General features: G+C 48.2%; 1 protein-coding gene across 5 annotated transcripts in view; it reads left to right on the plus strand.

Moving 5' to 3' along the window:
• lrp6 (low density lipoprotein receptor-related protein 6) overlaps window positions 1-16,348 on the plus strand; it is a 32,407-nt gene that overhangs the window by 2,004 nt on the left and 14,055 nt on the right. For 4 of the 5 annotated variants that reach the window (XM_061762602.1, XM_061762604.1, XM_061762606.1 and 1 more), the window contains exons 2-9: window positions 1,495-1,894; window positions 3,516-3,713; window positions 5,043-5,239; window positions 6,392-6,523; window positions 8,251-8,647; window positions 9,386-9,557; window positions 14,126-14,342; window positions 15,981-16,270. In XM_061762602.1, the coding sequence (XP_061618586.1) occupies window positions 1,495-1,894; window positions 3,516-3,713; window positions 5,043-5,239; window positions 6,392-6,523; window positions 8,251-8,647; window positions 9,386-9,557; window positions 14,126-14,342; window positions 15,981-16,270 (2,003 nt within the window). The remainder of the gene's footprint in view (window positions 1-1,494; window positions 1,895-3,515; window positions 3,714-5,042; window positions 5,240-6,391; window positions 6,524-8,250; window positions 8,648-9,385; window positions 9,558-14,125; window positions 14,343-15,980; window positions 16,271-16,348) is intronic. The other variant, XM_061762605.1, reaches the window with a different exon arrangement.

Consider the following 16,348-nt stretch of genomic DNA (forward strand, 5'->3'; position numbering starts at 1 on the left):
CTTTTTCCAAAAGGCATTTCTTCCTCATGCCACCGTTTTTCTTGCGCATATATTCAAAACATCACTTGTCTGCTCCATTTGTGTTGACCATTTTGAAGTGGTTTTCGACAATGCTGCTTGTATTGGACTTATTCATAAGAGCACCTTTTATTACATCTCTGTTCACAACGGCATCTTTGTATCGCATTTCTACTCCTATCGCCTTTTTTTTCAGTCCATTGGACGAAGAGAAGAAAACGACAAAACTTGATGATATGAGTCGAAATGTGATACAAGGTGCTCTTATGAGTCAGCCGAACGGCTCTCAGGTGTTTCGACCGGTTTGACAGTTTCAAATGTGTTTGGACTGTGGACAGATAGCCCCACTTCAGAAAGCAGCCACCATTCTACCCATTTGTCCAATGCCCAAACTGCGGGCACCACTTGCACTTACATCCCCGGTTATGAAGATTTCCCCCCAAAAACCTTGAGATATCTGGTGGTCCCTCTTCGAGATGGCAAATTAGACCCTCGACGGTTTGTTCGCCAACCTGCTAAAGGTGTCGAGGGTGCTCAACTTTGATATTCCGGATCATGTGTACAAGCAGCTTGACAAACCAACGGCCTATGCACGCTTTTAGAAAGATGCAGCCCGACGTTTTGAGTGTCTTGCATCCCTTTTTAGTAGACTTTACATCGATTTTATCAGGCTGATCGGTATCGGCCCGTATTTAGCATTTTGTGATGATCGGCTTTAATGTCCTCATTCGCCGATCCGCAAAAGACATTTACTCCGCGTCGCCGACGTGCACGGTACATTTGAATCCAAAAGCTAGTTTATTTTTAGCCTTATCGCGCGTCTTCTGACGTAGTATTGGAAATATCTGACGGCCAATAAAGTTATTTAAAAAAACAAAAAAAACAAAAAAAAACCGTCAGCAGTGTGGAACAGACAACACGTCTGAGACAGACGACACGTAAATGCTCGGTCGGGTCAGACTACAAGACAAATTTGCTCGCTCACGATTGCGTTTTGTCAGACGACTGCAATGAAATCTTGTATTCCGACACCACCTCAGACAAAATGCCATCATCGGGGATTTCGATGTGTGGGAGTCGCAAAGAGCACCAGAACCAACTTCCTATTACGCTTCCACAATGGAACCTCATCCGAACGGACAATTGGGGGGGGGGGGGGGGGTTGTCGTCTTGATCGCCGCTGTTACATTCCAACTTTTTTTTCTTGGGGCCATATGCACCCATATTATTGTAGATTTATTACATTGTTTTGTACTTTTTTTCGTGGCCTATAACGGCCGATGAAGTTATTGTAAATAAATATAAAAAATGTTTTACATTTTGTCTAAACTTACCACACTGTTAAGTGTAAAATGCATGTTAGTCGTGAAAAAACAAAAAAACAGCAACATAACATTTTCACGGTTGTTGTTTGACGGTGACGTTGTTGTTGTGCCAAGTTGATCAATGCGGCGGTCGGTGCGTCCGTCCCCCCAGGCGAGCCGCTGCTGCTGTACGCCAACCGGCGGGACCTGCGTCTGGTGGACGCCGCCCGCGAGCGGGCCAACGCCAGCGTGGTGGTGGGCGGCCTGGAGGACGCGGCGGCCGTCGACTACGTCTTCTCGCGAGGGCTCATCTACTGGAGCGACGTGAGCGAGGAGGCCATCAAGCGCACCGTTTTGGACCAGTCGGGAGGCGGCGTCGGCGTCCACACGGTGGTGCCCGGCCTGGCCTCTCCCGACGGGCTGGCCTGCGATTGGCTGGCTGATAAACTCTACTGGACCGACTCGGAGACCAATCGCATCGAGGTGTCCGAGCTGGACGGAACCTTGAGGAAAGTTCTCTTCTGGCAGGAGCTGGACCAACCCAGAGCCATCGCCTTGGACCCCGCGCGAGGGTCTGTCTGTCTGTCTGTCGGTCTGTCGGTCGGTCGGTCGGTCGGTCGGTCGGTCGGTCGGTCGGTCGGTCGGTCGGTCGGTCGGTCGGTCGGTCTGTCGGTCGGTCGGTCTGTCTGTCTGTCGGTCGGTCGGTCGGTCTTCGCCACGCGGGCTCACATCTTCTGCTGCCCGAACTACTACTTCCTACGACTTGTTCCTCATGCTCCCATCTTGTCCCAAAGTTTCCATCCGTTCTGCGTACCTATCCCGGGCGACAGCCTGTCGCAGCCCAAAGTATCCATTGACTCCAAACACTTGACTCATGCTTCCATCTCGTCCGAGCCTAGGGCCTGAGCCATTTTGTCTGAAGTTTGACCAATAAAATCCAGATATATTCTTATATTCTTTCCCATGAAACAGTAAACGCTGTTCAGTGTCGGAGTCAGTCAGAATGAGAGCCGTGTGCCGTTTGTCCAGTAGATGGCGCGTGTACGTACACGGTCGGCCCAGTCGTCGCTCGGCCGAGCGTGGTTCGTTGGGGCAGCGGCCGTTCCTGAGCGCGATATTGTTATAACGGCACCGAGTGAACATGGAGAACAATACAAAAGGTCGAAGTGGTCTGAAATCCACTGCGTAGAATGGGAGAAAGTTTGGGCGAAGTGGCAGAGTTTGCATGATTGTGTTTCTTGACGGGAAACTTTTCAGTTGAGCTCTCTCTGTACGGCAAATATTTCAAATGCAACTCTGTCACGTCTGCCATGTTTTGACGTCCGAGAACGGTATTTATTTTGAAGTCATCGCTTCATAGCAAAGAAAGTAATGGAGTATGTTCAATGGGATTTCATGGTAAACGGTAAGGGCATCGTGCAGTCATAATAATGGGCCGCTTCGCTCGTAGACTGTAGACATTTATGAACTCATTTCAAAGATGAATTCATGACATGCTTTTTGGACTTGAAAATTCAACAAATACTAAAAGGTTGTCAAACTTGTAAGAGTAAAGGGACCCCGAAAAAGTTCTATCTTTCTGAAATGAATCGGTTATTGGAAATTTGCTCTGCCAAACATCGGAATGGGCGTCAGCCTGAAAACAAATGCATTCGCTCGCTCGGGCCCAACTTCAAACGTTTCCATCCATTTCTGACGCCGATTCCCGATGCTTCCCTTTCGTCCAAATACTTTCATTTCTTCCCATTGACCAGCAACGTATTCTTACTGTTTCCGTCTTGTTCAAATGCTTTCAAATGGATTGCAAACACTTCCTGACCCGCTTAGCGTGTTAGCTTCCAGAGCGCTCGTCTGTGTTGCGCGCGTGCGTGCGTGTGTGTGTGTCGTCGTCGGCGGCCTCGCCCGCGGGTGGCGAGGAAAAGCAGGATGAAGACGAGGATGAGGTGGTCTTCAGGAATGTGAGGAGGAAACCGAAAAATGATTTCACGTTTGTTTGGACAAATGAAAGCCCGGCCGGTCTGCGTCGCGTTCTCGTTCTCCTCGCTTTCTGCGCACGTCTCCTAGTGAGCGTGCGAGCTCGATGCATCTGTCGCGGCGGTTTTGTTTGTGGTCGCCGAGCAACGATGAAGCTGCGTCCTCATCGGAACTTGCGGATGACTGACGGCGTGCGTGTGCGTGTGCGTGCCCTCGCAGCTTCATGTACTGGACGGACTGGGGCGAGATCCCCAAGATCGAGCGGGCCGGCATGGACGGGACCAACCGCTCCATCATCGTGGAGCGCGACATCTACTGGCCCAACGGACTCACGCTGGACTACGAGCAGCGCAAGCTGTACTGGGCCGACGCCAAGCACAACTTCATCCACAGGTGCCACCTGGACGGCACCAACAGGTAGCGTGCGAGCAAAACACAAACACGCTTGTGAAAAGCACCAAATGTGTGTACTTGACTTTTATTGTGGTGTGTCCTTTGGTCGGTGCTGATATAAAATGGAGTTTATTGATGACAGATGTTCAAGTTAGATTTGCTGCTGGTGTCATGACGACACGCTGCTTTCAACAGAAGAGTCTAACTTTGAACTCTCCGATTGGATTTTGTAGTCGTAGTACTTTTCCTCTCGCCGCCGTCGTCGCTTTTGGACGGAGGGTTTTTGTTTTGGAGAGCACGACGGCTTCCTGAGCGCGTTCCCGGTGTGCTGCTTTCTCCGCTGCTGGGGAATGTGACTTTCATGCTTTCCTGTCAGTCGCACTGTGTCAAAATGCTGAGTGTGCTCGGATTTGCCGCTTCAACGTGGAATGAGATTGTTCCCTAAATTGTCCACTCAAAAAATCACTTTGCTTTGTATGCTGCGTGATCATTTGTCATTCCCGACTTGTGAATGACTCGAATTAGCGACGTGACGGGATTTCCCCGGAATGACACTGTGTCAAAACGGTTGGAGCGGCCGCTTCCCCCTGATTACGACGCAGCGAGACTTTTCGAGCGGTACAACTAACGTCGTCGCCTTGACTGTTTGGTTTTGTCTGCTACTCGGGGAAGCCCTTCTCTGATTGGCTGGCAGAATTCCCAGGGAGGCTTCTCCAAGTGAACGCGTCAGATTGAGCGTGACCTTTCAAACGGTCTCACTTGCCCGAAAGAAGTCGTTTTCAATTTGGCAAACGGGAGGTCGTTAGTGAGAAGAGACATTTGCTATCAATTGACAATGGGTTTGTTCTGGAACATTTTAGAGGTCTTCCAAGTGCTCATTCCATGGGTTTCAGAAAATACCACAAATCTGGCCATGCAAAACGGGAAATTGTCTGGTTTGAACGCAAGAACTCTGTCATAAACCGGGTTGCGGAATATGACTATTTCGTGACATAATGGCAAACGTATTCAGAAGAAGCGATTTCGGGCTTTTCCCAGTCGCCACCGCCAGTGACATGCGTGGTTTGCTTGGCGCAGTTTTTATGCCGGAGGCCCTTCTTGATGCAACCCACCCACTCACCCACCCATTATGATTATTATTATTTTTATTTTGTATTTTAAGGGGGCGTGGGGGGTTTGAGACCGGCGGAGTTTGGGTACCTGTGCACCGATTGGGAATCGAACCTGCGCCATCTGCATTAAAGGCAGCAGAGTGGAAAAAGAGGAATTGTGTGGCTAATTGGTTATATTTGCATGACACAAAGAGCACAAATGAGACGTGTGGTTTTGAAAATGTGTGCGGTGTGCGTTCAGGGAGGTTGTGGTGAAGGGGGAGCTGCCGCACCCGTTCGCCCTCACCCTCTTCGAGGACACGCTCTTCTGGACCGACTGGAACACGCACTCCATCCACTCGTGCGCCAAACACAATGGCGCCGACCAGCGCGTGGTCCACTCGGACATCTTCTCGCCCATGGACATCCACGTGTTCAGCGCGAAGAGGCAAACCCAGCGTGAGTAGCCCGTTTTCTCGTCCAGTTGCACATTTGATCCACCTCGAGCCACAGAAAAGGCAACGCGCACGCGTAATGAACCCATCGCTCATAGATCACGTTGTTGATGAAAATGCCTCAGAGAAAGAAGTGCTCCTGTTATTCCTTTGGGCCATTTTCAATGTTCCAATTGTAAAAGGCGCTCCCGCTATATTGCCGATTTTGAAGCCATTGTTTTTCCAGTACACGGGCATTTGTGTCACCATTTTGGAGTTGCGCGCCTTCCGTGTCGTAGCGCAGCGTGCTGGGCGGCGCGGAGCTCGACCGGATGAGCGTCGTCAAGAGCAAGAAGAAGAAGAAGAAGACGACGACGCAGTGGAGGCCAATTGAAGCAGTGGCTTCAATGCTTTGCCATCATTCCGTCACATGTGGTGTGAAACGTTGAATTGGGTTGCAACTTGAAGTTGGTCTTTACGAAATACATTCGCACGAGAAGAAATGTCAAACATTTGCAAAGTGACATTTAGCGTCACATCTTAAAACCCGACTTCATATGTCGAGCACTCGCAAAAGCGGTGAACCCGCGCCAACAGAGCTGGGTTGAAATGGGGCAAAATCATTGACATCCCTTAAAAGGGGAATAATTAAGATGAATCAATTCCCTCACGTCACCTCTTAGTCCCTTCGCACCAAGATGGTGGCAAAGCACTATTTCCGTCGACGCGAAACTCCTCAATTCACTTGAACGCAGTTCCTCGGCACCCGTGGCCACACGATGGCGCCAAACTAATAGTTTTACTCCTTTGGCCTGAGCCCAAAAACAGCAAATAGTGAAGAGTAGGTTCAAAGAAATGTGCAAATGACAGTGAAGTGCACACGTATGTGTTTCAGTGTACACATGAAGAAATGTAAAAGTCCACGTTGACATTCAGACTTGCATTGAGCCTCACACACAGCTGACCAAAAATAGCAATGCAACTCCAAATGTTTCCAAATGTGAAAACAGCCAAAGCTACCATTCGCGCTCACATTGTGCCTCGTCATTTCATCCGAGAAATAAAGGACGACATTGGATGAGGGAACACAAGACCAAAACGGACAGTCAATAAATATTGGAACTTTCTTGCCGGTGTCCTGCTGAATGTGTGTGCGTGTGCGTGTGTGTGTTTGCAGTGAGCACGCCGTGCTCGCTGAACAACGGCGGCTGCTCCCACCTGTGCCTGCTGTCGCCCGACGAGCCCTTCTTCCAGTGCGCCTGTCCCACCGGGGTGCAGCTGCTGCAGGACGCCAAGACCTGCCGTGACGGTCAGCGCATGCGCCGCACCCGCCGCCGGCTTGGTTCAAAACTCCCACGTGACACTCGAGACCGTTACTCGCCTACGTCGTACACGTCGTCAGGGCCGGGCCGTACGTTCCGGTTGATTTGTCGGGACGATGTAGTTGCTGCTGCTACACTTTTGCGGATTCAAAATGATTCTGATAATGGGCTCGTTTACAACCAATTCCAATGAAGGTAAACCAATAACAACGGAATACAATGATTGCAAATCATGTTCGACCTATATTGAATCGAATACACTACAAAGACAAGATATTTCATGTTCAAACTGATCAACTTGATTGTTTTTAGCAAATCATCATGAATTTAGGATTTGATGGCTGTAACACGTTCCAAAAAAAACCAGCTGGGACACTTGAGGAATGCTCATCAAACACGTGTTCGGAACATCCCGCAGGTGAACAGGCGGGTGCCACGATTGGGTGGAAAAGGAGCTTCCCTGAATCGCTCAGTCATTCCCAAGCAAAGATGGGGCGGGGCGAGGTTCACCTCTTTGTCAACAAGCGCGTGGGAAAATAGTACGCAATGTTCCTCAACGTACAATTGCGAGGGATTGAGGGATTTCATCATCCACGGTCCATAATATCATCAAAAGGTTCCGACAATCTGGAGAAATCACTGCATGGAAGCGGCGAGTCCGCATTTCAAATTGTTTTTGGAAATTGTGGACGTCGTGTCGTCCGGGCCAAAGAGGAATAGAACCATCCGGACTGTTATGGACGCAAAGTTCAGAAGCCAGCATCTGTGAAAAGGTTTCTTTAGGTCCATCAAATGTTCAATGAACACAAGACCTATAGTTGTGAACAAAGACATTTCTTTCCCCTTGAGGCAAATGATGATTGGCTGATGTGTCAAACTGCCGCAGTGTAGCACCATGTACAGGCCAGGAGGACTTCATGTTTTTGCCTGAAGTATCGGCGGCGGGTATCGGGAACCGCGAGTACCCAATCCATTGAAATAAGGCTCGTACTGGCCCGATACCCGGAATCGGTATGCGACCGTTCCTTGTCATTTGCTTCTTTCCACAAGTGAAGGAGGTAGGTAAATGATTAAAATCGGAAGTTGGATTTTGGTGAAATAGATTGGACATATTATTTTAAGGCCCGGCCCAACGTGGAGTAGGTGCATTTTTTTTTTTTTAAATGGGGTCAGTATTAGTTGTCAAGGACTAAAGGGATGCTCATCATCATCATCATCATCACAATAGTGCCCCTCCCCCACACGCAGGCAGGGGGCGCTCTGTTGTGAAGCACGGTCGCCGCCACGTTTAGCTTGAGTGCGCAGGTGGGAGAGGGTTTGGTGGTGCTTCACACAGACAAAAGCGCCTTTCACTCTTTCACCTCCTTCAATGCGTGTGTGCATGCGCACTGACGTACGTGCATGTTGATTTCTGTATGCACTTGTTGATGTGCGTGTCGACGTACGTGCGCACGTGTTTGTTTTTATGCGTGTGTGTCGACGTATATTTGCGTGTTGTTTGTGTGCGTGTTGACCTACGTGCACATGCGTGTGTTGATATGCATGTGTGTTGTGAATGTGTTATGTGTGCATGTTTGACGTACGTGCGCACGTCTCTGTGTCTGCGTGCGTGTTGTGTATTTGTGTTGACATGTGCACCTGTTGTTTGTGTCCGCGTCGACGTCCGTGAGCGCGTGTGGACCGACCATTTGACGTGTGGCTCCCGGTGTCGCAGGCGCCACGCGCATGTTGCTGTTGGCTCGTCGAACCGACCTGCGGCGCATCTCGCTGGACACGCCCGACTTCACCGACATCATCCTGCAGGTGGACGACATCCGGCACGCCATCGCCATCGACTACGACCCGGTGGACGGCTACATCTACTGGACGGACGACGACGTCAGGGCCATCCGCCGCTCCCTGCCCGACGGCGCCGACGCCCAATTCGTGGTCACGTCGCAGGTCAACCACCCGGACGGCATCGCCGTGGACTGGATCGCGCGGAACCTCTACTGGACCGACACGGGCACCGACCGCATCGAGGTCACCAGGCTCAACGGGACCATGCGCAAGATCCTCATCTCCGAAGACCTGGACGAGCCCAGGGCCATCGTCCTGGACCCCGTGGCCGGGTGACTGCCCCTCCCCCGTTCGGGGTTCCTCCGGCCTCAAATCTATTGCGGTCACGCCAACGCTTTTTCTGTCAAATATTTGCATGCCTTTTATTGTTTTCTACCTTGAATTATTTCGGTTCATGCGCGTCTTGTTATTCCGTCCCGCTTTCTGCATAAAAAGTCGAAATGCAGCAAAGCAATTAACACACACAAAAAACGCAGATGAAATTTTCCTGATACATTCGCAAGCGGAACGAAAATCACTTTTCTTCTAACATGGTTTGAGGAACTCCTTATGAGACTATATCGCAACTGCAGTTAAATGGAAGTAGAAGCGCAACAATAAATCGATCCAATTAATGGACTACTTTGATCATCAATGAATGGTTTCGCGACGTCTTTTTCTGTCGTCCTCCATGAAAGCAGATTTGGATTTTGTGTTTCATCAAAATGTGACAGCTGCTTTGACTTGAGAAAACAATCAACATTTTGGATGTTTCGGACCAAACCACGAAGTCAATCATAATACATTTCTGACGTTGAATATATTATGGAAATAATCAAAGATTCCGCAATAAACTTGAATGCAAAATACATTTGGATCCGATTGTTCAATTCATCGATAGAAAAATGGATTCTAAAAGTGTTCCCTCGAGGTTTTGGAGTTGGAGGCAGCAGAAAATGAGTTGGCGTTGCTTGTCGGAGAAAGTCTCCCATGCGGCGGATGTTGTGACGTGGGCCCTCGTTGTCGTTCAGGTACATGTACTGGACGGACTGGGGCGAGCTTCCCAAGATCGAGCGCGCCGACCTGGACGGGACGGAGCGGGTGGTGATGGTCAACACGTCGCTGGGTTGGCCCAACGGCCTGGCGCTCGACTACGACGAGCGCAAGATCTACTGGGGCGACGCCAAGACCGACATGATCGAGGTGGGGGTCAAGTATGTCTGTGCCGTCTCGCTTGGAATTTTGGATTACGGCCGCCTCCAAAGGTATTGGAACGGCAAGGTCAATTGCTTAGTTTTTGTTGTATACTGAAGACATTTGGGTTTCAGATTAAAAGGTGGATATGAGACAAAAAGTTCAGAATTCCAGCTTTTATTTCATAGTATTTATTAAGCGCCTTTTGTTTGAAGCGACCCACTTTTCAAGTATTGGAACATGTCACCGATGGGTTTTTCTAGTTGATCAGGTGTCGCATTGGTTGATTGCTTAAACATTAGTTAGTGCTTGTTTTTGGCTTTGGGTTTCACCTGTGAAAACTGCATTTCCTGTTAAGCAAACATGAAGACCAAAGAGCTGTCTATGGGAGAAGAGGGAATATCGATCAGAGCTATTCTACAAACATTGGACATAGCCAAGACAACAATTTGGAACATCCCGAAAAAGTCAGAAACTACCGGTGGACTGAGCAACAGACATCGAACAGGTCCGACAAGGGTATCAACAGCAGTTGGTGACGCAAACATTGTGAGAGCTGTCAAGGAACACCCAAAGACAACGATCGGTGACATCACTGCCAACCTCCACAGGGCAGGGGTGAACGTATCACAATCCACTGTTCGGAGAAGGCTTTGAGAGAAGACGTATACAGGCCGTACCGCTCATCAGCAAAAAGAATCGGGAGGGCACATTGGATTTTGCAAAGAAGTACAGAGATGAGCCACAAAAGTTTTGGAACAAGGTTAACCTCGAGCAAAGTGATGGAAAGACCAAAGTATGGTGAAAGCAAGGATCTGCTTAGGAGCCAAAACACACAACACACAACACACAACACACCTCTGTGAAGCATGGTGGAGGTCATGTCATGGCTTGGGCTTGCATGTCTGCTTCTGGAACGGGCTCACTCGTCTTTCTTGATGATGTAACACATGATGATAGCAGCGGAATGAATTCTGAAGTCAACAAAACCATTTTGTATGGCGATTGACGGAAAAATGCATCCAAACACATCGGGAGAAGCTTCATCGTGCGACAAGACAATAACCCAAAACACACTGCTAACCCAACAAAAGACTTCATCAGGGGGAAATCGTGGAAGGCCTTAGACTGGCCAAGACGTACACTGGCCCTTAACCCAATAGAGCATGCATTTTAGCTACTGAAGGGAGAAACCCCCAGAAACAAACAAGAACTGAAAGAGGCTGCAGTAAAGGGCCGGAAAAGAATAGTCAAGCCAATGAAGAATAGTCAACGGGTCGCAGGCTTGATGCAGTTCTTGCAAGGAGGGGTTATGCCACCAAATATGAAATGTTATTCACTTGAAGTTCATTTCATCATGTCTGTTGCTCAGCTGAGCTGTTGAACACATCTCCATGTAAATACCATGAAATCAAAGCTGGAATTCTGAACTTTTGTCTCATATTCATCTTTTGATCTGAAACCCAAATGTCTTCAGTCTACAACCAAAACAGAGGAATGGACCTTGCCGTTCCAATACTTTTGGAGGGGACTGTATGTATTGATTTTTACACCTCATTTTTGAATGGTAAAAAAAATTCGGTTACAACTTCAAGTCAGAGGGCGCACATGTACTTCTTCGCTCTTGTGGTATTTTGGTGCCATCTGAGTTTTTAATTGGACTTTTAAGACGCTGTATTTTTTATTTTGAATGCTGAATTTTTTAATGGTTAAAGTATGAATGATTTTTTGAATGCTGAATTCATCTGAGTTAGAATTTCATTGACGTTTTGGAAGGGTGAACATTTCTGCGAGAAATTCAAATTCAATTGTGAGCGTCCAACTAAAACAAAAAAAAGTCAGTGAGCACATATCTACTTGTATACACTTGATACTCTATTTTTGTTTGAGTTTGAAGTCATTCAACGACTTTCGGGAGCCGCTGGATTCTTTTCCACTGAATTTTGTCTCAAACTTCTGTGTTAGAAATCCAAAATAAATCCGAAATAAAAATGTGTGATTTGAAATGGAAAGGGCGGGAGGTTGGACGACCGCTTAGCACATCTGCCTCACAATTGTGAGGTTGCGGGTTCAAATGCGGCCTCGCCTGTTCTTACTGTGCCTGTGTGGGTTTTCTGCGGGACTCCGGTTTCCCCCCCACATCCCAAAAACATGCGTGGGAGGTTAATTGAAGATGCTAAATTGCCCGTCGGTGCGAATGCTTGTTTGTCTATACGTGCCCTGCGATTGGCTGGCGACCAGTTCAGGGTGTGCCTCGCCTTTCGCCCAGAGTCAGCCGGGATCGGTGCCAACACGCCCGCGACCAGCGTGAGGATAAGCGGCACACAAAATGGATGGATGGATGAAATGGAAAGTCAGATGTGGTGGCAGATCTCCTTCCACAATGTTTTGGTTTGGTTTCTGCGCCGTCTTCTCTCTCCCGGGCGGCGACCGCTCCTCAGGTCATGCTCGCCCCCTCAGGCCCCTTCCCCTCCTCGGCGCAGCTCTGGCTTCGTTTTCCTCCTCCCCCCCCCCCTTTTCTCTCGGTGGCCAGATCCCACATCTGGTTCCGATTGTGGTTGCGCTGCAGCTGCGGTGGGCTCCGTTTAGAATAGAAGCAGAATGTGAAACATCGCCACACTGTGGTCAAACCTTTTGGCTCACCATGGAAACTTGTTTTTTATATTTAGACCCCCTCTATAAAAACTGTACATAGACGTGTACGCTAATCCCCCACAAGATCGCATGTCATGGTTTTTCAGTTAGAAATATCAATTTTTTTGTGTTGAAAGCACGTGAGGGGGTTATTTGAAGTCTTTTTTCCCCAATATGTTCTCTCTACATTGCAGATATCCACCTATGACGCATGAGTGTGGAATGTAACTCCAGAATGAACAGGCGACCACTGCCTGTACAGTACAGGTTGTCCGTGAGGTGTATTTACAATCCAACAAAAGCAAATGAGAAGCCAAATGCGCTTAAATTCTTCCAAAATGAAAAGTCGATATTGGAAGTTTTGTTGATGGACGTGACGTTGGACGACTTCCACGCTTGACCCTGCAGTTTCGCTGAGTGTGCGACTCCGATTTTCTTTCAATCAACCACAATACGTGTTGTACTTTTTCTCTCGGAGTAGGAGCATTTTTTAAGGTGGTCATTGAAAAGAAGCAATTTCATCAACAGGCTAACAGAAATACATTTTGTCATATTTTGTGGGGACTCCCTTTTTGTACTATTTGTGTGTGATTCCTGGTTTGGTTTCGTGGGTTTCCAAAGATGTCAGCACACCTATAGTAGCAGATGGACTCCGGAGTGTGTCCTGGCACACAGGAAGTGATGTCATGTGACCAGCAGCCGCACCTGTCGGGAACCGCAGCCGAGCGTGTGATTTATGTTCACGTTGACAGGAACATAGGAACATGTGTGCTGTCCGTGAAACGGGATCGTTGGGTGCTTGATCACGTTTGAGCTTGACATGACACAGTCAAGGGAGGTCTGTGGGTTGCGCAAGCGTGGCCAAATGTGTGAGCCACGTGTTGCTGCGCTGGTGAGCGTGGAGGCCAGCAGGAGGCGTGACGGGAACTTGAGAGCGTATCAGGACACGCACCGACTGCGTCACGTCCCGCCCGATCAGCCACCCAAGCGGACTTTCGACAAAAACACTTCTGTTGACACTGTTATTGAGTTGACCTCAATCCAACACAACATTGGGCCCTTTTTTTTCTCGAAAGGTTTGAGTTCCTCTGGCATTTGATGATGCGGCGGTGCCTTGAGATGAACAGACTTGAGCTTTTCGAGATACGAGCCGTCGTTCGGCGGATTTTCGCTTTGACCGATGAGCGCAAACCGACGATATTACGAGCACTCAAATTGCTTCACAACAGGCAGCGGAGAGTCGAACAATTGTTCCAAAAAGAGGCTTCGAGCTGTCCATTGCCGCTCCCAGTTGAGGTTTACTCTCAAACAAAGAGAATGACACCTTGTGAATTTCAAACAAGCAAACTGTTGCCTTCAGAAAGGCCTCGGCCGGTATCATGCTAACATATATTGTAAAATCGCATTCATATGCTAACGATTAGCGTTCCCTGTCGCCGTGTTATAACCCTTTCAGCAACAGATATTTGAACATAAACAGCGGAGCAACACATTTAGACGGACAATATCACAATACACACATTCTTTATCCTCTGCAAAAAACAACTATGATTGCACCTTGCTGAATCAGAGAGTGGTGGTGTTTGTACAACTGCATTATACTGCCCTCCTGTGGCCAAGGTGGGCACACTAGGAAAAGCGGCACAATGAAATGAGTTGAAACATGAAATTCTGATTCACAAATTGTTGCATTCTTTACATTATATTGAATTATGTTATTACTAAATTATTAAACAGTGCTACTTATTTGAAAAAACAAGACAGGAATTTTTTGTTTTTGTTTTGTTTGTTTTTCAGGGGGAGGTTGGAACGGATTAATGGCGAATGTTTAGAGTGCGGGCGTTAGGTTCGGGGGGGGGGGGGGTCATTGAGGCAGCCATTTTGACAGCAAAGAAATCAACCCCTGTCACTGTGTGTGTGTGTGTGTGTGTGTCTTTTGTTAGGTGATGAACATGGACGGGACCGGGAGACGGGTGCTGGTGGAGGACAAACTTCCGCACATTTTTGGCTTCACGCTGCTGGGCGACTTCATCTACTGGACGGACTGGCAGCGGCGCAGCATCGAGCGCGTTCACAAGCACACGGCCGAGCGCGAGATCATCATCGACCAGCTGCCCGACCTCATGGGCCTGAAGGCCACCGACGTCCACCGGGCGCAAGGTGAGCACGCGGGTGGGATTCAAGTTTCAGATTGGTTCTTAACGCGGCTCGTGCATGAAGCCTATTGAGAGAGAGATGAAAAACGAGGAATATTTTCTCTGTCATGATACAACGGTACCTTGACTTACAGTGCCTTCGAAATTATTTTGAAAATGAAAAATGTTCTTGGATTTTCCGAAATAATTCATTCAACTACTACAATTTTCTCCGTTACATTTACTAAAGTAGCATGCAGGTTGGATAAATTGTACTTGTGAGAGTAGTTTTAATGCAGTACACTTTCGAGAACCTGTTAAGAAGAAACGGTACTTGGTTACAATGATTTACATGCCACCCGCTATTTTTAGTTATTGATTATTGCTTATTTATCCAAGTTTTTGTGTGCGATCTGTTTTGACTACGACTTCTGCATTGGGCACCGTTTGCTCCGATGCAACAGAGGCGCTAGTGACGTTTGACTCGTTCACCAATCGAACGGCACAAGGCAATCACATGACCGCACACGACAGAGATATGAACACGAGCTACGCCAGGCCGGCTCATCCTCGTAGCTGCGTGGCGGCCGTGTTGAAACGTCGTCGTTCCCATTGGCTGTCATGCGTTATACTATTTGTCTGGGACTGCCTGCCCAAACGTGGACGTTCCAGCCCACTTCTAAATTGAGAAAACACAGTAGCTGTATTTTATGGTCATAAAAAACTTTGAAACATGCATCTTTTGGGGTACGTGGCTATGCTGATCACGTGCGCGCGCACACACACAGTATCATCAGAATTTGCACATTCACTTTTTTAGTTTCAAAAAAAAAAACTATTTTTTTTTTTTTTTTTAATTCAATTTTTTGACGATCATGGTCTGATTTTAAAAATACATAAATAAATCAGAAGTTACTCACCGTTTATTCAGTACTTGAGTAGATTTTTCACTGAGTACTTTTTACTCGAGTAATTTTTTTTGGGGGGGGGGGGGGGGGGGGGGGCGACTTTTGACTTGAGTCAAATTTTCAAGTACCAGTATTCTAGAGTACTGTACTGGATCGACTCCGCAGCACAATATTTGGCTACTCTACGCACTTCTGTTCAAATGACAGTCGGCATCATTCTGTTTTTGAGCAAACTTCCCAATGATATCAGCATTTCATTGAAAACTACACTTAAAATGCACCGTTCCAAGTGATTACACACAGCAGCGTTTCAAAACATTTGACAGGTTTGTCATTTGTGGAGTTTGCAGGATTCGGAGCCAGGTCAGATTTACTGAGCCACCAAAGCAGATTCTATCAAAAACATCGTCAAGTTACGTCTTATTTGGTAGCAGCTTCACAATTCTTACATTCGTTCAACTTTTTGGAGAGTTTCTGCTTGGATTTCTTTGAGAATGGTGCAAATTGACGTGCTTGAAGAGGATTTAGATTTTCGACAATCTGGTGAATCATTTGCTGCTATAGGCATAAAAGGAGAAAAAGTCATGTGACCCCTGTCCTTCCCTGACCTCAACCCTATTGAGAACCTTTGGAGCACCCTCGTTAAGGGTGGGAAGAAATCCGAGCAGAAACTCCAAAAAGTTCAATGGATGTCGGCCCCTTTAAGCCGGTGCTCGCTAACTGGCGCTACCTAACTGGCGGCTTCCCGTCCTCAGGCGGCAACCCGTGCGCGGACAGCAACGGTGGCTGCAGCCACCTGTGCCTGTTCACGCCGCGGGGCGCGCAGTGCGGCTGCCCCATCGGGCTGGAGCTGATCGCCGACATGCGCACATGCATTGTGCCGGAGGCCTTCCTGCTCTTCTCGCGCCACACCGACATCCGGCGCATCTCGTTGGAGACCAACAACAACAACGTGGCCATCCCACTCACCGGCGTCAAGGAGGCCTCTGCCCTCGACTTCGACGTCACCGACAACAGGATCTACTGGACCGACATCACGCTCAAGGTCCGGAGCCGCCGCGAGTGTGCGTGCGTGCGTGCGTGCGTGTTTTGTTTTTTACGTTGCAGGTGTGTGTTTTGATGC

The sequence above is a fragment of the Phyllopteryx taeniolatus genome, chromosome 22 (assembly GCF_024500385.1).
Source record: "Phyllopteryx taeniolatus isolate TA_2022b chromosome 22, UOR_Ptae_1.2, whole genome shotgun sequence".
NCBI classification, from domain to species: Eukaryota; Metazoa; Chordata; class Actinopteri; order Syngnathiformes; family Syngnathidae; genus Phyllopteryx; species Phyllopteryx taeniolatus.